This window comes from Charadrius vociferus, unplaced genomic scaffold (assembly GCF_000708025.1).
Source record: "Charadrius vociferus isolate BGI_N301 unplaced genomic scaffold, ASM70802v2 scaffold261, whole genome shotgun sequence".
In the NCBI taxonomy this organism is placed as follows: Eukaryota; Metazoa; Chordata; class Aves; order Charadriiformes; family Charadriidae; genus Charadrius; species Charadrius vociferus.
In genome coordinates, this window is record NW_009646856.1 from 3700045 (window position 1) to 3727397 (window position 27353).

Genomic DNA, 27353 nt, shown 5'->3' on the forward strand with positions numbered 1-27353 from the left:
CTTTCCTTAAACAACTGGTCAAGCTGTCGCAAAATGTAGTGTTGGCTACAGCGAGATTGTAATAGGTGTGATCAGAGATTGATGGCTTTGGCAAGTTAGAATGAGAAGATGATGTGGAGTTGCTGTTGCTTGTTTTGGATGGCCTCAGAAAAAAACCCAAACAAACAAAAGCAAAAAAAAAAAAGAGGAAAAAGCCTTTTTTAACAAAGCCCGCCAGCTAGACATTAAACAATTTAAAGTCCTGCAGATGTAGAGATACTGGCAAGTGTAATGAAAAAGTCTATCTAAAATGTAGTGCTAACTTGTTCCCGAGCATTTCTGAAATTCCTTCCCATATAAAGGTGCCAGGACGGGTCGGGGAGAGGAGGAGGTGGCTTGTTTTATTTAGTCCATCCTTATCCATGATACTGCTGTTCTTTTCCCCTTTCCCCCTATTTCTGGGTTTGTTTCTAGAGCTATTTTTGGAAGAAGTACTTTTTTTAATCTCGCACGTGAATATTTTTAAGGAAATAGAAGATGGCAAAATCTAATAAAGAATGATAGTTTAACAGTGGTGAAATTGTACTCCTTTATGTACTCATAGCTGTGCTCTTAGTATAGCCAGTTACTGGTAGTTTGTGTAATTCTCCATGTATTGCAGATGCAACAGAGAGAAAGGATCAAGCAGTTTTCTATGTATTCTTTATTTACTTTTTAATTTTTATTTTTTTTTTCTGTCTTCACATTGGCTGCAGGATTTGATTCCTGTCTTTTCGGAGGATGAATGCTGATGTCCTTTTATGTTGAAGTTAGTATTTTCTTGCTTAGATTGACTGTGATATGCTTGGTTGACAAGTATTAATGCTAAAGTAGTTTTCAGAGGAATTAATTTCAGAAAGTCTGTGAGGTTTTCTTTAGCACGATTATTTTATCCTTTAAAAAAAAAAAGAGGAAAAAACATCTAGTAAAAATAAAGGCTAAAGCTCATGCTGTCTTAAAAACAAACAGATGTAGAGTGTGTTTCTGAATGCAAATGCATATGGATTGCTAGCAAAATTATCTTTGGAGAATGGTAAAATTCTTACAGCAAAATGTGGATTTTTTTTTTTTTTCCACTGTGGTAGTTTAATGTTCTGTGAATACAAGATTTCCTCTGCTAAATTATATTCACTTTTCCAGCAGTGAAAGAATTCCCTGTCAATGTTCTCATAGCAGCCGTTCGCGTAGTGGGACAAATTAGATGTTTCGAAGTGGCCTAAAATGCTGTGTCTTTAAGCAACTGTTCCCGTGAGCGTTAAAGGGGTGAGAATAGGATTCCCAAGAACTGAGTAAAGCTCACAGGCACCCCATCGTTCCTCTAGCAGGAGGTGATTGGGGCCCAGTTGGTGCTGGGTGATATTTAAAGAGCTGAGCAGCTACTGTCGGTGGCTGACATTAGTATGAATGACACCTGTCCCATCAATCACCAGGCCGCGGTGTCACAGATGGAGAAACAACAATCGGCTGAATTACCCGGCACTGCACACTTGGCTTAATTCAGCTCATTGTTCTCCTACAAATCTAGAGGATGGCTGGTTCTGCGCCGGGAGTCCAGACTGAAGCACAAGATGGGCTCAGGTGGTGGCACGTGCCTGCCCTTTGCTGCTCCATCAGAGGTATTCAGCAAAAGGCTGTCAGTGGGTGGGGGAAGGAGTGCTCCATACCGGGATTGAAGCTTCAGCTTCTAAAGAAAGCTGTAATTAATCAAGAGGTGAAACTCAGGATTTCTCCCGGTGTTCCAGAACTTTTAATTTAGCTAGCCGAAAGCGCCCAGCGCACAGCCAGGTTAACCTTTAACTCTTCAAGTACTACGTTGTAGCTGCCATTCTGAGAAGAACGGAGGGAGATTCTGCACGTATTTCCTGTGGCAGTGCAGCAAGCAAAATTTTCAAAGCCGTGGCCCTTCTGAAGTAGTAGATCTTTTATTATTCCTCAGTAGTTAGTGCTGAAAATCCAAGACACTGAATGAAAAGGAGAGTTGCCCAGAGGCTTATTTAGGTGGGGGGAGTGTGTTTTTTTGGTTTTGTGTTGCGTCTCTTAATTTTAATGCGAGATAAAGGTTGGATCATGAGAAATCACGGTCTTGTTCCAGACAAAAAACAGTAAAGGCATTTAAATGGATTCAGACACTGTAACCATTTTTTTTCTTTTTCTTTCTTCCTTTCTCCTTCCTTTTTTCCTTTCTTTCACCCGTTGCAAATCAGAGCCAGTTCCTAGAGGACAGGAGAATAAAATAAGCAAAAAACAAATAGAAATTATTTCTCTGCTCTTAAGTCCTATGCCAGGTATGTTTTGAATGCATTTAAGTCCTGCTGCTTCCATGTTCTTTTTCAAGTAGCACCTGTGAAATATTGACATGGAAGTGATGTTCTTACATCACTAAATTCCCACCCCACCCCCAGCTTTTTTTTTCCTCCACACATCCCTCTTGTGTTACATGCTATAGAGTGGCTGTATTTTTGTTGTAAGCTTATTCACTGGTTGTGTTTTTGTTACAACTAACGTCAAGCAGAAAACCTGTAGCATGCCAGAAACATTTTACAATATATTGAAGACACAGCTTATGTTTGATTGTGTGTAAATACAGTTAGTTAGTTGGGTTTATCTGATAGCCTGGCAGAAAGAGAGAGGAGCAGTACAAACTGTTTTCAGTAACTGTGCTGTTCATACACCTGATAAGATTGAGAGTGCTTTCGAACTACTGATATGCTTTGAATAAGAAAAGAATAATCACATCCACTGGCACCGGCTTATCAGGAATGAAGTAAAATGCCAGCACTTTTACATTAGCAAAAGTAAATGTTTTAGACACTTTGGGCCTTTTTTCCATTTAAATTAAATAGCAGGGTGCTTTTGAGTGTGCTGTAATGAATGGAAGGATTTATTACCTTGACAAAATTACAGGTGAATATGTTGAGAGGAGTCCTCGGCAACAATAACAGCTCTTTTGATAAGTAGCTACATCTATTCATGCTTTTGATACAGAAATTCAGTAATTTCAACCTCTCTTGCTCTATGAAGTGCAGTGGCTAACTTACACTGTGCAGTTCTTCAGTGTAATGTATTTGTGCATTTTGTAATATACTGTCAACATAGTTGAAATTCGGCACATAACACGGCTGTTCATAAAATAATGCTTGATCATTTACTAGTATGTCCTCTGCCTTCAGTTGCTGTGTATTTTTGTGTTCGAAAAAGAATCTGTCTCGGAATCTTTGCTGGGAAGGCAAGGTATGATTCATCATTAACTTACCCCAGCAAATGCTCGGATGCACTGTTATCTTCTCAAAGTTTACCAATTTTTATTTTTGTACCTTTTTTTTTTTTTTTATTTCCAAGTTCTTTTTCTTTCACGTGCGTACAATTAATTTTGGGATGTTCAAATTTGATGAATGGTAGCGCAAGAGCAGATTTGATTGATTTTGGATTATTATCGATTACTGTCAATGAGATCACTGTGACACTCTGAAATCAATGGTATGTGATTAAACCAAGGCACCACTGTTCTATGCATTAGGCAGCAGTTGGGAATTTAGGAACCGAATGTTCACAAGCTATAAATTGAGAAAATATTCGTATTTAAATAGCTCTTTGTTTGGCATTTACTCACCAAAATATGTTTCTTGGGAAAGTTAGTTTTCGCAAGTGCAGGCTTTCAGTAAAAGAAAGGTCATTGATTTAAGGTTTATTAAATTTTAGCTAAAAACAACTGGCTCCATTTGGGTGTAAAATAATTTAAGTACTTACTGCAGGCAACCTTCATGCTTTAGAGCTGTTGCTCAAAGGTTTCATTCTTCTATGAAGATGTCAACTGTAAATATAAAAATGCATCACTGAAAAGGTAACGGTTTAAAGATTCAAACTGAAATAAAAATTCCTGCCTGGGGAAAGCACTATAATCAAAATAAAGTAGTCTTAACTTTTTTTCTGTGGAAGCCATACTTGGAAAGAGCGCTTGAAGGCAGCAGGGAGCGAGGTTGGTAGGGAATGCCAATTTTGAAAAAAATATTTATTTATTTATTCTCCCCCACAGATGATGATAGCCTAGCTTTGCAATCAGCAATGCACTTCAGCTACTAATACGAGACTATGTAAGCTGCTGTTGCTTCTGAAATGCAGTATCCTGGCATTTAAGTCAACTTTATAATCTGGCAAAAAATCCACCTGGCAATATTAAAATGCAGCTTCTGAAGCACTTTTACTTCTGAAAGCTTTTTATGTCTTTTTATATCATTTTAGCATATATTAAATTTCTTGGGAGCAGTGGCCTGGATGTACACTTGATGGATGACAGGGGTAGGGCTTCCCCCCCCCCCCTTTTTTTTTTTCTGATTTTTTAAAAATGTGTGATACTTGCGCATTAGGTAATGCTGTAAGAGGAATACTGCAGATGCAGCTGTTTGACAAAATTACTGTGGGGTTTTTGTACCATTGTTAGGTAAGTTAGCAAAGATTTTCCAAGGTATGAAGGACAGCCTGCTGCCAAGCTCTCGCATCTGTTTTAAGAAATCTTTTGCTTTTATTGGTGGTGGCCTGATTCTAAACTAAATGGAAAGAATGCCATTCATTTTAGTAGATTTTGGATCAGTCTCTGTAATTGATTTTAAAAATGAATGATTTGGTAGTATTTTAAAAGAAATCAATGGAGAAATGGAGCTTGTGTCCAAGGATTCACTGCCAGGATGTGTGACATTTGCACCAGTATAGAGTTGCCTAAGGGAGTATGACCAGGAAATACTAAGATTATCCCATAATATTTTTTGTGTGAGCTTAAAAGCAGTATTGGCATTATGCCAATATCTTCAGTCTTGTGTTGACTGAAGAGCAGGTAGAAATCCTTCAGATGGAGATGGTAAGACAAAATGAGACTAGCCCCTTTTTTCCTTGGTTTTACATCTGAATTGCGAGAGAGGTTGAAATGCTGAATTTACATGTATATTGATTGATCTTGGTTTGTTTCTGCTGACGAATTTTGGATGAAAAGCTGTAACATGGAATACATATGTCTCCTTGATGCATATGATCTTCCTGTATAAGCAGAAACACTTCGTGTTTCTATGCAGAATTTAAAAGTCACAAAGCATGGTCATGGTCATTCAGCACGTCTTTCCCCGTGAGATGCAAAATAAGTTTTAATGAATGGGGATTTGCCTTGACTTGCCTCTAACCAACACTGTATTTATGAAAAGATTCATACAGTGTTTAAAAGATATAGGAACTTGGCTCTTTGACAGAAAGCATTTTTCTACTATCTATTTTGTAGAAAGAATTATGCCAAGGTAGCATAATAGGATAAAGGAGACACAGAGTTCGCTGTCCAAATATTCTGACTCTTCTTTATGTCATTCTAGTCATATAAAGTGTACCTTAAAGCAGTTGTGAAAGTAATATGTCCTGCCCTACATTTTGCACTTTTCTGGTGCAAAACTCTGTTGTTCATAACAGTGCCTACATCTGAGTCTTTGAGTTGGTAAAGTTGCATGTGGTTTTTATCCCTGATCTCAACGCACAGTTTGCATCAATGTGTTTGCCAAACAAAGCATTTCTATTGTAATTTTTTTTTTTCCTTGATTTTCTTATTCTCTCTGGATATGAGCACTATGTATTTCCAGACCCGTTCCTTCAATCACAGATCCCCTTTTTGAGCCATAGGTGTATTTTTACCGTTGGAATGAATGGGAGGAAGATCTGACTTTATAGCCTTTTTTTTTTTTTTTTATGTGTAGATCAGCATTATGGTTGTGTTTTTTTTTTTTTTTTTTTTTTAAAAAAATCTGTTTCTAGGACAGTAACATTTGAATTTCATGTGAAAATATGTTAAAGGAAGTTTCTTGGAAAGTCTGCAAAAGCCTGCTTCTGTAAAGGTTCTCAAAAGGATGCTTTATCAACATTCAGTCTTTCTGTTAGAGCAAAGCCTATTATTTTGTTAGGCATAAAAGAAAAGGTGAGTTACAAAGCATATATTTATAAAGGTTGTGTCCATGACATTTGTCTCTAAGATTTGCTATCTGGAGAAGGATTCCTAGAAAAGCTAGGCATGAGGACTAAATATAAGCATGTGCACTTAAAACCCAATTTTAAATTTTGATCAGTCAGAAGTAGCAGAGTAAGGAAAATTGAAGCACGCATTTTAGTTTTCCCCTTTCACACTTTTTGTATAGCAGTTGGAGTTTTGTTTCCACCTAAGTGATTAGTTTGTTGTTGAAGCTGGTGAGGATTGCCTCAGAGCAGCACAAACCACAACCCATCAGCAGGCTGCTAGTCAGCAGCAGGTGTGAACAACATAAAACAGGATTAACGCCGAACCAGAATGTGCACTAAAAACAGAACCCCTGCCTTGGTTTTACAAGGGCAGTAAGATAGAAGTGCTCTTGCCATGTTTACTAAACAGTGTTCAGTTGACTATGTAAATGGTTCTGCTTAGCTGCAGAGAAGTAAGTGCAACAATTATTACGTGTTTGAGATTTTTAAAGGTGCTTTTTCCTCCTTTAAGAGTAGACCTCTGTTAGTGTTAAACAAGAGGCAAATGTCAAGGTGTTCAAAGTTAGTGCTTCAGTTTTTGCAGCAGGGGGAAGAGAGGATGGAATGTCAGCATTCAGTATTTAATTTTTTTGGTCGTTAACATAGGGGAGCAAGTAGATTGTATTGTCTTTTTGAAATTACAGCTTTGTGATTTAGGGTTTAAATCTGCTTGTTTCTTCTGTACCCATTTCCTTCAAAAAGGCAGCGTTTCCATTCCTGGGCATTTGCATATTTGGGAGCTTTGTATTTATTATATCCATTACATTCAGCATCAAATTCTGCCCTCACTTATGCACTGTATTAAAAGTTAGTGGGATACATTTGCAATGGAAGCAGAATTTACTTGTTGTTCTATATTAGGATTGTTTATAAGCTACTCCTGTTTCCCTGCCTCTATCAGTATATTACTTGACGGGAGAAGTTTTCATGTTTTAGTAAAGATGTATTTAATGTGATGTAATTTTTCATAAATATTGTGTGTAATTTACTTGTTGTTTGGGTGTTTTGTTTCGTTTTGTTTTTGTTTTTTTTTCTCTCTTTCGCATTATTCCTGGACCAGATTTTGAAAACAGGTTAGTTTCTATCAGGCTGCATTTGCACACATATGTAGTTTGACTTGAAAAGAAAAAACCCAACAATAAAACTCCAAACAAAATAAAAAACACCCAACACCAAAATCCTCCCAAAAACAAAACCGAAACCCCAATGCACAAAAAACACAACTCATTTTTCCTGAAGCATTTTCAGAAGTCCTACAACCTCAGCCCTAGGAAAACTCATCAGATCTTCTGTTTGTGGAGCTTTAATGAAAATTTGATTCTTCTGAAAATCACTTCATGGTATTTATATCAAGTCCAGTTTAAGTATAAATATATCTTCTTTCCTATGATGCTCTCATGGGTTTGGGATTGACAATTACTTTCCTGATAGAATAGAACTAAGTGGTTTTGGGTTTTGTTTTTTTGTTTGTTTTTTTTTTTTTTTTAATCATTCAGTGTTCTCTCAGTGGGGGTAACTCCTTGCAAATTATCAGATAATAGTTAGCTATTTAGGCATGCAATTTTTTTTTTTTTTTACTGAAATGCCTTTATTAACAATAGCTGCTTTTGTAGGGTCCAGATCCTGTCTTCACAGACACCCATGCAACTCAACTCCTTTTGCTGTCAAGATGCCCATATACAACTTTGTCTTTAGAGGTACGGGTCTGATTTTTGAGGGGGGGATACCTCATCAGGTGATGAGGGCTTTGCTTACTCATGGTGTCCACATAGCAATGGCAAGCATTACACAAGCAGGAAGATTGCATTCAAAGTTTAAATTATGAGTTAAAGAAAATCGAATGGGTTTGAGAGCCAGATGTAGTAAAGAATTAATATATTTGCTAAAATACCCTGAATAGTCACATCAACGTATTAATTAGTGGATTTAATAAATCCATTAAAAGCAATTTTTTTAAAGTAATACCTGAACTGTGAAAATATGTCAAAACCAGAAGGAACTTAGTGGTCTGATGGTCTTAAATATGAATTATTTCATTCTTTCTTCCCCTATTTTTTTCTCCACATACAGTTAAATACACAAACAGTTTCAACGCTAAGAATATACGTGACCAGTTTCAATCATGAATTTTGCTGATGAAAACAGAAGGCTTGGGAATTCTTAAGTTTTCGTTGTCTTAACTTTTTATCAGTAGTGAAACAAGCTTACCAATGTAATACACTTTTTGAATCCAAGTTTAGTTCTATGATTGCTGCTCCAATAGCACGTGTGTTCCTGTTGTGACAACCTGGCAGTGGCTCAGAGGTTTATTTTTAAAAAGGGTGTTCCTGCATGTTCAGAGTTCTGTTCGTATATTGTTGTTGAGAAAACAGCTTATATCATTGTAGCGATATCAGGACTTTTGTGATAGCATTTGTAAACTGACTGTAAAGTACACTGCTTTTACTGTTTCTCTGTGATGCTGTAAACCAGTGACTAACTTGAAATGCTTTTCTGAAGCTGGTAGTGCCTGGTTCATGATTTCTGGTACCAAAATTTTGCATAATTTTGTCAGTTTGCATGTATGATCCCTGGATTCTTTTGCCCCCTTTTTTTTTTTTTTTTTGAGAGAGAGAGAGAGGTGGTAATATAAAACCTTAAAGTTCGGGATTTTCAGTTAGGACATATAAGCATACAGAAGTTGTGCTGCTTATCCAAAGTTTATCCAAAGTGCTTAACCTCTTTGGCCTCAAAATCAGTCTGGGCATACCATGAAAGCAGTCTGTCCCTTGAGGTTTTCTGTAATTCCTGGCTTCTGCCAGGTCAGAAATAAACAAGAATAAATTTTTTGATAATACTGCTATGTCTTCTTCCTGGGCTGGATGAAACTAGATGCTTTATTATTATGTTTGTTATTATTTGAGTTCCTACTCAGTGTGTTTAAATCTCTGAAGAGGTAAGTTCCTGTTTGTTTCAAGCTTTAGTTGCCAGTTTGGACCAGTCCTACTTTACCCATACAGGTTTATTTACAGTCAGTTTCTTTTTCCAGTTATACCAGTATGCTCAGAGGGAGCAGAATCTGACACACAACATGTCTCGACTTACACTTTTTCTTTTACCCTCAATGTCACTTAATTGCTTATTCTGATTTAAAAAAAAAAAAAGATATTTTGACTCAGTAGTTAAGTGTAATTGCAAATCAATTCCATATGATTTACCATGTTATTATTCAGTATTTCTGATAGTATTTTCTGGTAGTATATAGAGGTCCCTGTCACGCTACTGTGGTGTACAATGTGTAAATGTATAGGTAGTTCCTATTGAAGAGCTTTGATGACTACAAATATAAGCAATTCACAAAAGCTGCAGAAAAGGGCACAACGTACTTTTTAATGTGACAAGTGCAATCGTACTCTGTAAGTGTGCATATATAGTTGCACAAAATTCATGTGTGATTTTGTATTTATAATTTAAAATAAAAGTATTAACTTCAGGCTAACAAGAAAGTATGGATTGTTTTGTTGTAAATCAGCAGAAATCTACCCAGCATTTGAGGGAGAGGTGGGTGGTTTCCTCTATGTCAGTTCAGAGAAGGTTCATTTAATGAGAAGGAGGTAGAGTGAAAAGCACTGTGAAAGAGAGACAGACAGACCAGGGAGTGACACAGGCTGCTGTCGTTGACATAGCACAAGGGGCGGGAGAAGAGGTTGGAGAGACAAATCTAGGTAATATAGTATTGCACAGAGCATCTAACTGACCGCTTACATTTAATACGTTTTTTCAACATGATTTTTAAAAATTGTCCTTGAAACAGTGATTTCAATTAATACACTGAATCGGTTGCTTGCTGTTTTGAAATTAGTATGAAGTTAATCACTTCTGGTCATTTGGACAGCAATACATCTTGTGTAAAGAGTAACTTCTGTGGTACAATGGTACCGATGCTAGTCAAACTGCCAGATGTGTCACCAGATTTATTTTTTTGAGTTTCATATGTTCTTGCTCAAAATGCATATTATAGTTTTTTCTTACTGTCATCTTCACCATGTTTTGCCCAGTGTTCCAGAGAGGAAAGCAACATATTAAAATGTTAATTTTTGCAGTCAAGGAAAGACTTACTGCCTCAGCTTTTGTTTGCATTTTCCCTAGAAGTATCAAATCTTTTGTCATAAACTATTAGTTTTATATATCTCCTGAAATGGGAAGCAGGATAAATGCAGTCAAGGAACATACTACACAGATGGAAACTGTATGTATAATAGCTGTTAAGACTTCATCTGAAAACTGTTACCAATGTACCAGAAGATACAGATTCACACAGAAAAATTAGAACAGTTACTGGCAAAAGGGTAGAGGTATTTGAAACTGAAGCTGAATCCAAATTTTTGTGAAGACATGAGTTTAAGATCTTTATAAGATTTCAGGTATGTTTTGTTTTATGCACACCACGCGGGGGCTTGCTGGAGAACAGAGATGGACTTTTCTCCTTTAAGGGAGGAGGGGAAATGGTTCTTACACACTCTAAGTAAATTGCATTTTGGTTTAAAAAGCAAATAAGCATCTGGTCATCTATTTAACTAATTCATATAGTACTGTATGTAGAGGGTTTTTTTCCCTCTGCACACTGCTTTCTGCTACACTGATGATAATGTACCTGGAAGGAAAAGGCAGTCCAGGCTGAGGCAGCCAGCGTCAGACAGGGCGGTCTGCCATCTGTCCCACCTGCTGCATTCATGTGTCCATCTGGTTACTGCAATAGCTCATTGCAGGCTTCAACAGAAGAACATTCAGGCTGAAAAGAAGGCAGTGTGAATTATTTAGGTAGCTAGTGTAAATAAAGAGAGGGGGAGAGGAGTAAAGGAGGGGGGTTGTGAGAGGGAGAAAGCACTCTCTTACTCCTAGATGCTTTGGAATGCGTTAATGCATGAGAGCATTTGATTTGCATATAGATTTAGATGTATAGATCATTGTGAAGATTACAAGCCAATGAGTTTTATCTAGATTTAGATAGCTCTCAGCCTGGTTTGCACATAAAATATAGCTAGTTTCAGGAGGAGAATCTTTGGGGACTTTAAACCTAAGTGAAACTGATGAAATGTAATGCTTTTAGGTATTAATTTAGCAGAAATAAAATATTTCCTTTAAGGGCTTTCTGTGCCCTTTGTTAACCAAGAATTTATAACTACTTTGCATAGTCAGTGCTTTATACACACTGTGTGGTTTGGATTTGGATATAGTTACATTTGTAGTCATCTGTACTTTATTCTAAGAGGAAAAGCAGTTGACAACTGTTTTTCTTTTCCCCTTTCCTCTCATGTTTATAAGGTGAAGATTAAATCTACTCATCAAGTAAAGAATTTTCCAGCTGTCAGTGTATATATTTTTATACAAACAAAAATATATGTATGTTTTTGTGCCTACATAAAGGTACATAGAATGCAGATGTTTTTAGATTTTTTTAATGGGGTGAGCAAACAGAATTTCATATTGTTACAGTGGCCTTGAAAAAATAAATAGGTTCATTTTAAAGTTGCTTGCTTGAATTTCAAAATCACCACCAGATGGTTTAGACTATGGTGGATTATTGCTAAAACTGAATTAGAAAAGATAAAAATCGTTAGTGCTAGATTTGAGCATAGGAAATTCATTTGCATCATTCTGTTCTAAACATTTTAATAATAGCATTGTTGTTGTCAGATTTTCTTTTTTTTAATGCTTGAAACAGTAGCCCAATGCTGTGTTTTAAAAAATAAAAGATTGGCTTCATATTTGGATATGTTTCCTGATGTCAGATACTTCTTGCTTTCAAATTTTAAATGTCAAACTTTTCTGGAGCGAAGAATAAAACTGGGATCATCTTAAGAGGAATCCTTGAAACTGTGAGAGGGTTTTGTGTCATTGTTTTGCCTGGTTTTAGATCTGTGGAAGAAAGGGATACAGCATCTTGAAATCCCAACAGCCTGGCTACTTCTCTAAGATTTGCATGAAATTCAGCTGCAGCTTTCAAAGGGATTTGAGTGGATTGGATTCTTTAAGGTTAGTCCATGTCAAACCTATTAAGTTCAATTCACATGCAAAACCCTTTTTACGTTTTTTTTTAAGCCAATAAGGCTCCAGCTACTATTAAGGCGACATCATGTACTTGCAATAGAATGTCCATGGTAATGGATCACCCTACTGGCACGTGTAACTAACCAATAATCCACTTTGTTGTCTTCCAAATTAAAAGGTTCTGTGTCCTGTATCTTCCTCAGAATGAAGAGGTTTTGTTTGCAAAAGTTGAGATCCTGGAGACTATTTTAAAGTATCCAAGACAGTGTGAATATCCATCTTCCATCTAAAATACGATTCCTGAGGTTACATGATTCCTCCATTAAATGAAGATTAATTTAACCTTTGAAAGTAACTTAAAGTCTGTGTTCTTAAATTTCCAGGTCTTTGAGTTCTCGTTCTCCCTGTAGATTGACTCCACTGTTAAATGATTTTAGGAGTATAGTGTATGTTCTGTGGTGAATAAGGAAACAATTGAAGGGGAAAAAAATTATTAAAATATTTTATGGTGTATAAAAGGATTAGTGGCTGCTTCAGAACTGCAAGGACGTGACTTTCAAAAGAAGAGTTTAATTTTAAATTTAAAGGCCAATGGAAGGAGTTCTATGCATCACAAACATTTAGGCCAAAGCATCTAAATGCCATGTGTGGAATTTTTGAAGTCCACCAGTAGACTGTGAAGGGAGTACCAAATGAAGACGCTTTGCCTCAATTAAGTATTATCAGAATAAATGGATGTTAGTAGGAATTTGATTTAAAGAAGGAACACCCAACATTGTCTGGGGTTGCTTCTCATCTTGGAACTTTCTGCTGTACATGTGGTCTGCAAGATTTGCCCTTCATTTTGTGAATGGCTATGTATTGTTATGCTTTGGTTTGAACATTTGGAAAAGTTTTTATAAAATGCTGGCCAGATCCTTTAACCAGGTGAGCTGAATCTTGAAAGCGATTGTGTTTACTGCATGGAGTCAAATTAATCTGCTTCCGCAGTTGCTGCACTGGCATCTGGGTCTTCAGTATCTAGCAGGATGCTGGATTCAAACTCATATTCTGATGTCTGATGGCACTCAAACTCCCTGAATTTTGTTCAGTTTTAAAGATGTAAGTGAGGAGAAAGTAGTATCTCCTCCCTGTACTTTTTCTCATCACAGTATTTGAACTTTGCACTTCACGCTCGAGGAAAGCACTGCTTTCAGTTATGTTTAGATATAAAATGGTTGATTTGTGTATACTGGTTGAGAACAGAGTATCTTCCATTGACTTAAGGTTCCAGCTGCTCCAAGTCTTAAAAATATCCATTAATTAGAACAGGGGAAACCCACTTATTTCCATTGTTTACATTTCAAGGAAAGAAGTAAGCATCCCATGACACATACTTCATGTTTAGAATGCCCTTCTTTCTAGTGAAAGCTGAAGAAGCTGCTCCTTAAATGAAACACTAATTTTTTGGACTTGATCCTGCAAAGCTTGCATGCATAAGTCACTTGATAGAGGTAGTAAATTTCCTGGCTAAGTACTTGGAGGAAGGAGTCAACGGGTAATAATCCCTTTCCAGTTGGCCTGGTTCAGTTGCATTTTGCACAACAAATACTTAGATTTTCCCAATACAGTAAAGGATGAGTTTAAGAAGCATTATAATTAAGTCTTGTGTTTGTTTTTTTTTTTTTTTTTTCCTCTTTTTATTTTAAGTTTTCAGTATCTATTTAAAGCTCTGAAGTTGCTCTCGCCTATGGTCAGAATTCTTTGGTGTTTCATGACTTCTTAGAGTAATTTTTTTAAAAAGTACCTAAACCAGGAATGTTTTAGCAGGTGAAAGATACATGTAGGATATGGAATTTTGTATTTGTATGTAAACTGGTAATTTCTCATCTAAACATTCTTTATAGGTAACACTTAAGCCATTCAGGGTTGTGCAGAGCTTGCAGCTTTTAATACTGATGCCTTGTAGTATTAATATGGCTATTTGCAGCATTATTAATTATATGTGCTAAATAGCAAATACCAGGATTTATGTTGCTATTTGATAGCATTCCATAAAGCACTCTGTTTTCCTGCTTGTAGATTAGTGAATTGTGTTATATGCATCTTTCATGTGTTAATATTTGGGCAGGTAAAGATAGTATTTTTGCTAAGGGAGTAAAGGGGATGAAAAGGCTGTCTCGATGTGTGAATTCTCTTTTCCTTGGCATCCACAACTTTGTTGTTGAGAATATTTTAAATACCTCATTAAAGAGTATAGTCATGTTGCAATAATTATGTATCTGTGTTGTCTGGTAGGTTGGTTCTTCTGGCAAAAGGGTGATTTGCTATCAGAGTTCTTTAGAGTGTTGGAATAAATACAAAATGCCTGTATTGATTCTAGTAACTTCAGGTAAAAAATAACAAATCTGGCTAAATTTTTTTTGCTTTAACAACTTAACTTTCTAGTAACATAAACAGAGCTAGTCCTTCTTGTTCTTGTTTATATTTGTTGGCAGTCCTTGAATGGAAAGGAGAATGGGGGGAGCAGAGCAGTGGGAGAAAAGGTTAAAAATGGCAGAGATGTTAAATTGCTTCAGTGACAGATTCTCTCCAGAAAGGCAATGAGTTGTTTTAAGGATTAGTTTGGGAAAACTTGGATTGAATCCACTTCTCTGCTGGTCGTATATTGTATCTCTAATGTTGCCATTCTCTTAATATTCCTAGAAACAAAATTTACTCTCCAAAATGAGTACAGAGCACTGGGGAAATTTTAAAAAGCAAAGCAAGAAACCAAAAGCTTGATGAGCTGCAAAACTGGTTGAAGTTTTACCTGTGTTATTTTATTGTGAGATTCTCAAAAAATTAGAGCAGATTATTAAAAAATACATATATTTGATTCTTATATTATGATTGTTGCAAAATACCAGAGAAATCACAGAAGCGCAGAATGGTCACGGTAGGAAGGGACCTCTGGAGATCATCTAGTCCAACCCCCCCTGCCTGAGCAGGGTCACCTACAGCAGGTTGCACAGGACAGCATCCAGGCGGGTTTTGAATGTCTCCAGAGTGGGAGCGAGTTGCAGAAGCAGTTATTTGTCATGTTAAGGGGAGATGTAGTTCCTCAGTTAAAGGCTGTACCAACTTCTAAATGAGTCTCTGTTCCTGATAGAGGTCTGTCATCGGAGCAATGTAGTTCTTGCAGTAAGAATCTTGCATCCTATCAGCTAGTCTTTAACATTTTCTTTTGGAAAACCCTTACCATATGAGCTGGGAGTCACGGAGGATGTGTGCTCAGTCCCTCTTCAGAAAAAATGCGCTCAATCTGTTTCAGACGAGTTCCCTGAAAGATGGGTTAAATCAACTGATTGAGCTGATTTTCTCTCTCGAGGTGATATTTTATTTATATGATAAAATGCTTGGAAAGTGATTAATTTGTCAGGGGAACATCTTGTTACTGTAAATTTGCCGAATGTGTAATAAAATTGCCATAACACAGATGGGAAAATGAAGATCTTTTAAAATGAAATAACTGAGCAGTCTGCCTACATTTTCAGCACTTAAAATTAACTCAGTTAAATTTCTTTGTCGTTTTTACCCCTGGAAGAGTGCAGGCTGGGGAAGATGGGTGGCAAATGCGCTGTGGTTTGTATGTGTGATGGGTGGAGGAGACAGGAAAGGGTTGTGTGGTTTTCCTTCTGCATCAGGAAGGAATGATAGATTTATTAAATTTCTGCCAGGGTTCTTTGAGTGAATTTTTAGAAATTAAAATATACAGGTCGGACACTCCTTCCCAGTAGCAGAGAATTTACAAATAGGGGACCTTTGTGGGCAACTACCTCAATTCAGTAAGATGCACATGAAGTATTGCTTTTGTGCTAGTTTGTGCAGGTTAGCTTTCAAATGACAGCTAAATAGTGTAATACACTTATTCTTTATAGCAATCTCTTATTGTATGGAATATGACTTAGATTATATAGGGGTATACTTGAAAGAGACCTTACTTGTCTCTGAGTTGCAGAGTGTAACAAGTGAAAATAGGATTAGTGAAGGAACAGTGCCTTTTATTCATACATTTTGCTACTGCCTGTCCATCTGTCCACTGGAATGAGCCACTTATCATGCTTCTGTGTTTTTCCCTTTCAACTTAAAGAATTATGAAAGGAAAATTCAATTTTTCGTGTCCCTTTATGATGGGTAAACTGGCGACTGTGGTCATTTGGATTAAAAACATATCCATCAGCACAAGCTGACAGGTTATTATTATGTCATCTTTGAATATATGAATTTTATCCCTACATGTTGGAAGTCTAAGGATGGGAACTTTTTATATAAATAATTATCCTAGTAGTGATGTACTGCGTACTGTTGCCATATTTTTTCACTTTTACAGCATTCTTGGCCTTATCACCCATAACATAAATCTTAGGCTCTCATATTTAATACAACCTGTAGGATAACCATGCTGGTATAATATACAGTCAGCCAATCCCACATCATCATTTGACTATCATTATTTGTTGTCCTCTGACAGATGTTTCAGCTGATGTCCTGTTTTGGATTTGACAGTATGTTTGTTGCAGCTTCTCAGGCTAGATGAGAGTGGCCTCCTTTAGATGTTCATTCTGATCTCCACAAACCCCCTCAGTTTATTAAGCTTCCAACTATGGGCAGTTAAAGTTTTGAATATATTGGTGTTATTGGGTTGCTCATAATTTATTTTTTAGAACTCCAAGCTATTTGTTCTGTGAAGCAATGGTAATACAAAGACTCAGTTGCTGTCAGACCCTCTACTGTGTAGAGAACCAGTGAAGGAGTGCAGCAGATTTGGTGTATATTCTGGGCAGAGCAGGTGCTTAGTGAAATGCAGGTGAATTTTTATTCCAGACCTTAGTCCCATCATGATATAAAATGTAAAGCCCAACCTGGCAAAATTACCATTTCATGCACTCTAATTAACTGATCAGGGCTGATGCACAGTTTGTTAAGTACCCTGAACCTGTGCTGAAACTATCGAGGCACAAAACTTCTCAGGACCAAAAGTATGTTTTATTTAGTTTTTTGGTAGAGTGCAGTGCTTTCTTCAGGGCAATCTTTCTTTCATTGCTTACCCAAGGACAGTCGACTTAAGCAGAACTTTTAGATCTACCAGAAATAAATATTTGATCCTGATTTTATACTGATGAAGTAATTGAAGTAAGTCTGTCATTAAAATACAGCTGAAATTTGCAGTGTGCGATGTGGTGTAATTAAGAATGATCTGCTTGTGTGAAGGTTTTCTTGGACAAGTCTCTCAGTGACTTCTTGCAGAAGTGATGACCACAGGGTCAGTGTGTAATAATTGCAACATACTGATACGATTGCTTTATAATTGCAAGCATCAACATCCTTGTTCTGAAAGTAATGTAATAATTGGGCTGGTACACATTTGTTACTTTAGACAATTTTTCTGGAATATGTTGAATTTTCTTGTTTTCTCCTGTGACTCCCAACAAAATAGAAGGCAAAAGATAAAAGTAGAAATCATATCAGGACTTTGTGAAAAGCTTATCCTGCAAACTTTCTGAAGTCATGCAAACATTTTAAAAGTGAAAGCCATTACTTCCTGACCTTTGCTGCTTATATCCAAAGGCAAATCTCTGACATGCAAACCCAGTGGCATAAATAGGTTTGAATTACACATAGTAATATGTGAAGAACAAGGAACTGTGAAAACCCAAAGGTTTATTTATTTATTTGTAAAAATCTGTAATCACACATTAAAGTCCAGGACAGGCTAGAAAAGACTTAAGCTGCATAGGTTTTGCTTCTATACGTTCTCTGATTTATCTCAGCACATGATGAATTTGGTTGTCAGTACTGTACCCAAGCAACATATTCAACTATTTGTTTTGCCTATTATTAATTTCCAGTGCTTCCAGAATCAAGACAGATAAAGAAAGAATAAGAATTCAAAGGTAGAAGTTCTTTTTTTCTAACAGTTTTCATTTACAAATGTTAAAGGACTTTACACAGTAGAAATAGAAGTGTTGTGCATTGACAGCCAGGGCTCATATCACTCAAATGCTTTTGTGTAAAAAAAAAAATAATAAAAAAAAAAAATTATATATATAGACTGCTAGAGTCTCTGAGTCTTCTGATGTCAGTGTGTTTTTCCTTGGGTGCAGTAGGTTATGGTAGTCAACTTGCATCTTGCATATCAGAGTATGAGGACCTTAGACCCTCTGAAATCACAGGCTGGGTTTGGGAATAACACCATTAGCTAGTATAAATTTGCAGAGCTTCAGAGTTGCTGGGGGAGTTTCCCTGTACCCAGGATTTTGACCCACAGTGAATGGCAGATGTGCTGTATTTGGAATAAATTTGATTTTGTTTTTATACCTATTCCACCCATTAAAATAACGAATCAAACATAGTTTATAAAATTACCCAGATGATTTAAGCAATATATGAATCGAGCAGTGATACTGGAGGAGGAGACTTCTTCAGAATTCATGTCCATCTTTAGAACTGACATCTCTGTTCATGGATGTTTCACAGCAGTTACAAATTTGTAATCTTTTCTTTTGCCAGGAATTTGTTTATGCATTACTCTTTCATATAATGAAAACCAGAGCTTCTTTTTGAATTTGGTAGAATATTACTGGTCTATCAAAGTATTTTTTTTACTAGTATTGTTTGCCTCTTCTCTCTGAAATCCTTAAAAAAAATGCATAAAAACCTTGGGCTATTCACAGCTACACATTGCTAACACATTACCCTTTGTGCTGGCTAAAGCTGTTCTTGCCATAGGCTTTATTTTTGGGAAGGCTACACACAAAGAAATTGGGATTACTTTAACAGAAAAATAAATATTTTAACGTAGGAATAAGAAGTGATTTAATTTAGCCTTAAAATAAGTTTCCCATTTAGAAAAAAAAATATTGAAAAATAACAAAGGTCTCATTTCTGGAAGTTGAAGGCAAGTTCCCTTCTTAGAAATAAATGTTCAGACTTTCAAGGCATGTTTTCACCAAAGCCATGGCAAAAAAAAATATTAAGAAATAATGCAAAATACACTGGATTGGGATTCCCCAGAACCTTGATTCTGTTCCATGCCATGTTGTTGGCCTGCTGAGCAGTGTTAGGCAACTCTCCCCCTTTCCGTGTCTTGTTTGCCTATGTGTAAGAGGGGAGATGCAGTTTAAGATCTGTGTTAAAGTCAAGAAGTAAAAGATGACCACTATTAATAAATAGTAGCATAATATTATTATTAATAGTATTTATCTAGGTGCTTTTTTAATTGTTATGTTTATTTCAAGAGGACATGTTCAAGGAACTCTGTGTGGGAACCAAGAAGAAAGCTGAGTCACCACTAGATCGAGTAGATGAGGGACTGCCTGTCTGAAAATGCGTAAGCCACAGGAAGGGCCCGGTTCTTTAATTTGTTTCCAAGTTCCACAAAAGTGATTGGGATTTTTGTCATCTTCACACAGCTAAGAGTAAGACCATGGCACTTGGTGAAATGCTAGCACTCAGGAGACTGTTTTAAACCACTTTAAATTTTTGTTCCTACCTTTTTGGCTTCTTACAGACATTTGCATTTTATAATTTGAAAGACATATTTTCTCCCTTGTAGAATCTTACATTGCACTCCTTATGGTTTCCTTAGCAAAAATACAGTTTCAAGCTTTCAATATGAGACCGTGACAAAGTGATTTTATAGCCAGTACTGAAAGTGACTAAACTTGACAACAATTGTATTTTATGACAACCTCTGCTTTCATGTCCACAGCCTACTTCCCTTATTATCAGCTGTGATTTTATTTTATTTTTTTTTTCACTTTTTCTCCCCTTCCTTTCCTCTCCCCTCCTCCCCCCATGACTTTTTTCAAACATGAGCAATTCTGTATCTCTGCACTGACTGGAAACAAATCCTTTTACCAGGAGTGCATTTTAATGGGCAGCATGCTTCACTTAAGTCACCAGAACCTTAACTGTATAATATTCAATTTTTTACCAACCCAGGACCAAAGCTTTTTCTTGAGAGCAGTGTTCATAAGAGTAGTGGAAGAATTAGTATTACAGAACTAAACCAGATTAGGAGGGAATGTGAATTAGATTTGGTAACAGATGGTGCCGTGGAAATTAAAGGTGCTTTGCGAATGGAAGCGACAGCAGCTTGCCTCTTTTCCTCTCCTGTCTCTCTCTTTCATGCGCTTGATAGACGGGTATAAATCACAACAATCCCGTCTTGACAGCCAATTTCAAGAATTTGATCTGGTTAAAGACATGGCTTTCCTGCTCCACTCACTGAAACCGGCTGCTATTTTATTTTTATACAGCACCTTGTCATATTTAGGAAAGTGGAATCACCTGCCTCCCTTTAATGAAATTTTCTTTAATTACAGTTTTAGCTCTTTAGTGTTAATTACTTTTCCATTCAGCCTGGGTTCTCAGGCTGTCTCATAGGAATGTATTTCTCTCCCCTACCCCACCTCCCTGCACTATTCACGCATATGCTTTCATTTTTCTAAAGATGCTTTTCGTTGTTGGAAGTTGTTGTCAGATCCATTATAATTAGATCCTAATTATCAAAATCATCATTATTGTGTAGGAAGAGGAAGCATTGTAAACAACTGTTAAAGTTATAGGATCTTGTTTGACAGAGGAGCAACCTTTCAGGATATATATGAATAGTAAACAAGCAAACAAAAAACCCTACTAAAAACTCTGCCTGGGAAGCATATAAGGATCTGGATAGCAAACACTCCTCAGAAGGAAAATCCACTCTCTTTATCTCTCTGTACCTATTCCTCCAGTCTCTAATCCCACTCTTTTCAGAAAAAATCAGAATAAAATTCCTCTTCTACTCTTTGCTTATGTAAATATTCATCCTTGCAGCTCCCATTCAGGTGTCCAGATATAAAAATCACTTCTCTGATGTGTGTCAGGATGGAGTTATACTTGCCTTAATACAATTAGTTGTTTGAATTTAAGGCAGCAAGTATAAGTGATGCATGGAGACGTGGAGATGCTTTTGCCATACACTAAGAGTCTTCAGAGTGAAAAATTATGGATGGTATCTTAAAAAAAAAAAAAAAAAAAAACAAACAAAAAAAAACGCAACAAACTCTTAAAGTAAGAGAAGATCCTTAGAGCTGGCAACTAACAGTTGGTAGAAATAAAGCTTCCTACTGGCAGTCAAATCAAATGTAGTAACAACTCAGCGACTCCCTGCTGCTAGCTGACAGCATGGTGTAACACACTGGGACAAACATTCACTTAAACACTGATTGCAGGAAAACGTCATTTTCCAACTCACCAAGTAGCTTTTTGGTTATGTGTGCATGCATCTATGTGTAGGGGACTTTTAAAGCCGGTGGCGTGTGGCTGGGAGGACAGGACGCACTCAGCAGGCAGCTGAGTGAGGGGGTGGAGGAAGGATCACTTGCTTTATAAGTTTTAGTCTTGAGTCTTTTAAGACGCTCACTCTCTGATACTATTTCTGGTATGTTCTTTCTAATCGCTTCTCCAATTTAACAGAGCTTGGCTGGCAAATTATAATTCTTCTGTTACAAATCTGCAGAACTTCAGTGAGGGAGCTGGGTGGAGAGACAGGTACACGGTGTGCAAACACCTACACTCTGCCTTTTAGCAATGGAATGAAATCACTGCTAGAAATAGTGAAAAATCTGATGAGGCAAACTTTGACTCTGTCTTGCAACTGAAGGGGTTTTTTTGTCTTCTTTTTCCTTTTGGAAAGTCATGAATGACAGCTATGTCTCTCTGATCTGTAGTACTGGCTTTCTGACTGGTGCAAGTAACTGCTTTTGATGCTGTAATCATTTCAAAATAATCCCTCTTTAGAAAGCCTGTTATGTTCTCGAATAAATCTTTACTTATTTTTGTAGTTTTGTATTTTTCTCCCTTGAAGTAGCTGAACGTAGCATTTTATTTTCTTTTGCCATTTCAGTTGATTTCTCTTACTAAAAAGAATACTAACAATTAATAACTAGATGACTCTTTGACACTTTACCATGTCCTCTGGGGGCTAGAGATATCAGGTGGGCTCCATCTGATACCAGTGGAGTATAACCACAAGTAAAATTATGTTCCATCACAGAAAAACACCTGACTTCTTAACCAGAGATTTGCTGTCTTTCAACATGTCATATGAATTAAAGGCGTTAGGCTGCAGTTTGAAGAGAATAGTAAAATCTTACTCTTCCTGATCAATATGCAGATTTTTATATGATGCAACTTGGCTATCGTTCTTGTAGTCACATCACAACCTTTTGGTTGAAACTGGGCATGGAAAATCTCTTAATGTGAGTTTGTGCAGCTCTCCGGACACTGAAGAGGTGACTCATCAAAGGCATGTTAAATACTGTAGCAACAAAAAAAATTTTTTTTTTTTTTAAGTATTTGAAAACTGAATCATCAGACCATATAAAAAAAGTATCCTTTTCTACTTGAAATACATGAAATTTGTAGAATTAGGCAAGTCTTTTCTGCAGGAAACTTTTTGTGGTGATGGACTGCTAGTAGTAGTGCATAGCACAGCTAGTAGCATTTTTGTTGCATGCACACATGCAGAAATAAAGGTTAGTTTTGTGATTTTTTTATAGCAGCTTTATTTTTTGCCTCTCAGTTGAAGGTTTGTTTTTGTAAGTGTGTTGCAGTGACATATATTAGATGCATTGGACAACTGTGTTACTGAGGGCTGGCACCTCTTCAGATGTCTGGTGTTTTGGCTCAAAGGTGCAAGGTCTTTGAGTATTTTTCCCTGTTTAATTTTTGTTCCCCAAAGGCTACCTGATGTAAAGAATAATAATTTTGCAATTCTGTTGGCTATAAGTGCTTCAGCTTTTATATTCAGAAGAGTAATGTTATGGTCTGTCAAACCATAGGATCTGTATGCTACAGAGCTTGTGCATGTCTAAGGATACATTTAATTAAACCAGCATTAGTGCATCTATACAGACTTATTAAAACACTTAGTTTGTCTCAATAATATTGATTAAATAGCAGTAGTTTGTTTAATCTAAGTGTATTTTTGCTATTACTACATTACTTCCAAGTAATCAGGGTAATAGTCATCATCAGTGAAATATCATGTTAGTTATGAAGTAATGCCATAAGAATTGATTTAGACTTGGCAGGAAAGGAAGCCTTTCTGTCGTATAGTGCCAAAGCCCGATTTGGATTATTAGAATGAGAGTTTTAAACGTAATTTCTGTTCATATAAACAGGGTGTGTTTTATAGGCTTATAGGTTATTCCATATTCTGAGTATCCATTATATCAAGGAACACCTCAGACAGTTAATTATGCAAAACATCATGTAAGTAATTACACAGTATTATTATGCATTTAACAGTTTTATTGATTTGCCAGTTGCTCACTTACAGTATTTAGAGCTATAAACAAGAGATGCTCACCCTCACTTGAAATAGGTCCAAGGAAATGAGCTAAAGATAAATGACACTAGTATGCATTGTTGCATCAGATGTAATCCTTAAATGTAGAAGCTGTCAACAGTGATAATTTGCAACACATTGGGCTATCTCAGGATCATTTCCTTCTTGTTAACAAAGTTTATCAACCAGGAAGCACAGGGAATCAACTTGAAATAAAAAGAGAAGCAATAAGGAATATTTACATACTGGGGGGGAGGGAGAGAAGGTTAAAATAATTCTTCCTCGTTTTGGAGCATCTGCAGTAGTTGCAAGTCAGCCACTTGAAAATTTTGCTTTGTAAAAGCAGCAAAGAAAACAAAGTAAGTGCAGCTTCTCAGATTAGGTGCAAATGTGAGGGGCCTCAGATAATGGCTTGTTTTGTTAAACTAAAAATGACGGCCCAGTAGTGTAGTCTTCCACTGCCTTGTGTGTAGGATGCGCTTTAGCAGAGCTTGGTAGATTGCATACAGAGCAGTAATAACTGTTTGAGAAGCTGGATCCTCTGTCAGCAGTCATCAGCTAACTCACGCCACTGCTGGTAACAACATGATGGCTTCAAGCATTGCTTCTTCTGTTCTGGCTGCTAGTGGCTATGACAGCTGCTCTGGAAGAAGTCATGGGCTTTGCTTTCCTTTACCAAGGTGAAGTGGTGAAGGTATCAAGAAAACATTAAAGAAAGAAGAAATTACAAAAAACAATGAAATGTTCAACATTGGTTTAAAATAAAACCCCTCAAACAAAAAAAACCAAAATGCACCACAGCCATTCTGTTTTGCGCAGGGTACTTTACTACATGGTTGTACATGTGTGTTCATTAATAAAAACCTAATGTGTAATAACAGTTTTGTTTGTGCATGCATGGGATAAGATTAGCAATACTTTGCAATTAATGATCTCATCCACTAGGTTAACCAAGCAGGTCTTACGATATTTCTTATTAAAAGAAGAAATCCTTTCTTTTCCTTCTCCCAACTAAGCCGGTGCACCTTAATGCAATGATGATATGTTAGACCCAGCAGTTGTCAAAGCATCGTATTACTGTGATGCCATAATGACACCCTGTCTGTGTAAAGTAGTCATGTTTTCTCAAATCACACGTTGCACCGTTGATTTCTGACATGACACTTCATTCAGTCACTTTCCTTTTCTTCAGCATCTCCGTTCTCTGACAATAGCAGCTGGTGCCCATTTTCCTACTAAGTGATTCACATTTTGCCACTTTACTAGAGTGCAATTAGCTGAAGCAGAAAAAAAATGCTCAATGTAAAGCGGCTCAGCTGAAATTGTTACTCAGCTCTTTAACAGGAGCCAGTGAAAGTCTTGAGGTGTTGTCGGGGGCAGTGGTGCAAGAGGCAACATTGTCATTTCTTTCCACAGAAACATTTTTTCCCTCTTACATCCAGAGAAGCAGAGTATGGGAAATCACTGGAACGTGCTGTACTGTTGTTTTCTGTCTACTGATTTTGGTATAGACCTGTGAAATGATACTGAAAGTAAGCACAGTATTTGAGACGTAATGTGGTTTTTATGGTCAAAGCAAGGAGCCGGCTTCCATTCCTGACTCTGCTACAGACTTATTATATCACCTAGACCAAGACTTGTTTTCATAGTTAAAGTATGAGGATAACAAATTAAGACCTTTTTGGTCAACTTCCATGTGAGTTAGAGCAATGTATCAGAGGAAGATCAGATGGATTGCACTGCTAGCATTAAAAGTATCTAGGTGAGCATAATAACACCTGCCTTGCTGATGCTCCCATGTAGTAGCTGTCATAAAAAATGTCAGCTGCTAACAACATGTTCTGATATTTATGGAAATAGGGTAATTCTCTCTCCAAGAAAAGAAAAGCTTTGTGTGCAGGTAAAAGTGAATTTTTCTGTTGGTCTATAATAAAGGTGCTCAGTCTAATTATTATGACTAATTATTGTCAGTGAAACCACCAGCGCAGCTCTGAAGTAGCGAATGATGCTCTAAGCAGAGCTTTTCCTACTTGAAAAGCAAACGTGAAATCTGTTAACCGATTATGAAGTACTGGCATGTTGTTTTGACCTCCTTTAGGTATTGGTAATAAGGGAGATGAGGGGAGAGTAACTTTCTGAACCAGTTGCATGTATGGGTGGAATACAAAGAGCTCCCAGTGGCACGAATGGGAAGGGTTTCTTTTTAAGGCTATATACTGTAATCAGATGCTGTTAATTTTTGCATTCCACTTGTATATTGATACTAATTTAGCCAGTGTCAGCACTGTCAATATCATTATTAATGTGGCAGGTAGATGGAAATATGAATGTGATTGCATTAATAAATTCTTAATATATTCAACCTTTCATAAGCACATAGCATTACAATTTATTCGCTATTGTTTAAGACCATTTTAAAGCAGGAGCTGCATATTGAAGTGCTCTGTCATTGTACCCTTCTGCCAGCAGTGACTGTCTTCAGGTCTTATTTAAACAAAGAAGTTGTGAAGTAGATTTAGTAGAAATGTGAAGAGTCATGCTATATATTGCATATTACTTGAGGCTTGCAGCACCCTAGGTCGTTCCTCTTGTATATGAGCATGGAAATGTTTCTAGAGTCAATTAGTAACTTTGCCTAAAGTTGCTGGAAGGAAAGTTTACCCGAGAGCAACCAGAAAACTTACCTGAGAACAGCCCACCACAAATGGAGCTGCCATTTATTTGACTTAAAATCTAGTAAAGAAAAAAAACAACCCCACCAAGGCTTTAAAATAAATACTGTACATTTTTATATGACACATGTTATTTCTATTCATAAACCTTAACTAAATTTAGATTTTTATTAATCCAATGTGACCTAAAAATTTTGCATTAACAGCACAATGTGGAATTGGGCTTATTCTCTTTGAATGCAGATAAAGCCATCATCTTGAAAATAGCTCTTTCTGACAAAAAGGTGTTCTTTTGAAATAAAGTCTTATTCACTACATTCCTCTTAGAGTTAATGTGAATTTTAGTGCCTCTAATTTTAGATTGAAGTGAGGTCTAGAATAAAACCCACTGGCTGACAATTGAATTTATAGATAGTTGTGAATATTTCAGGCTTGAATAATAGAGCTGTAGAATTTCAGACACGGAGGAAGAGAGAATTAAGCTCCAACTGTAGTTTTAGACTATAATGCAATGGTGTCTAGGAATTCTTCAGTGTAACGAGCTAAGTAGTAATTAGGAGGGAACTGAGGGAGGGATTTTACAGAGATCTAGCTTAGGCATTATTCCAAATGTTCAGCATGATAATTTGATGGTGGTCCCACCTGCCATCCGTATAAGATGGCTCTTGAATTAACTTGCGTTCAGATGTGGTGCAGTAACGAAGGAGTGAAAGCAGTAGGTGTCTGTTGCCCACCCGCAGCTGGTACTGAGTCTTGTCTCTGGTTCACCCTTGGAGGACTGAGAAAGTTTTTGTTCTCAGAGTCAGGTGCTGTTGTTTTTGCCTTTCGTCGGTATGGTTAATGTTTTAACTTCATTTGTGCTTTGCCAGCATGCACCTATCCAGTCTGTACTGTTTAAGCTGTAGCCAAAAGCAGCTCTGTCTTGGTTAGTACTGGAAACTGCTACTTCAGAAGCATCAGCAGACTGGCTTTAGCCTTAGCGACACTGGTGATCAGATTTTAATGGTTGTAGAACTGAGTTTATGTTTTGGTTCTGACTGCTCAGAGTGGGAGATATCCACTTTTGCACTGGCTAAGGCAGCATGCATTTGGACACCTAATTAATTGCAAATAGTTTTTCTGGGAAGGGAAGGGTGACACTTGAGCTCATTATTGCACAAATTAGAAAAAAAAAAATCGGCAGTGGGAGTCTTAGACAAGAATGTGCCATCAAGCTGGTTATGACAGACTGTGGGCAGTGATTCCTGTTGCCG

At 36.9% G+C, this 27353-nt stretch overlaps 1 protein-coding gene across 2 annotated transcripts in view; it reads left to right on the forward strand.

Annotated features, from left to right (window-relative positions):
* The window catches only part of ESRRG (estrogen-related receptor gamma), a 346513-nt gene that overhangs the window by 192703 nt on the left and 126457 nt on the right, over positions 1–27353 (forward strand). The window contains exon 2 of one of the 2 annotated variants that reach the window (XM_009894315.1): positions 1587–1599. The exons of the other annotated variant lie outside the window; for it this stretch is intronic. Within the exon in view, the coding sequence (XP_009892617.1) occupies positions 1587–1599 (13 nt within the window). The remainder of the gene's footprint in view (positions 1–1586; positions 1600–27353) is intronic. 2 annotated transcript variants of the gene reach the window in all.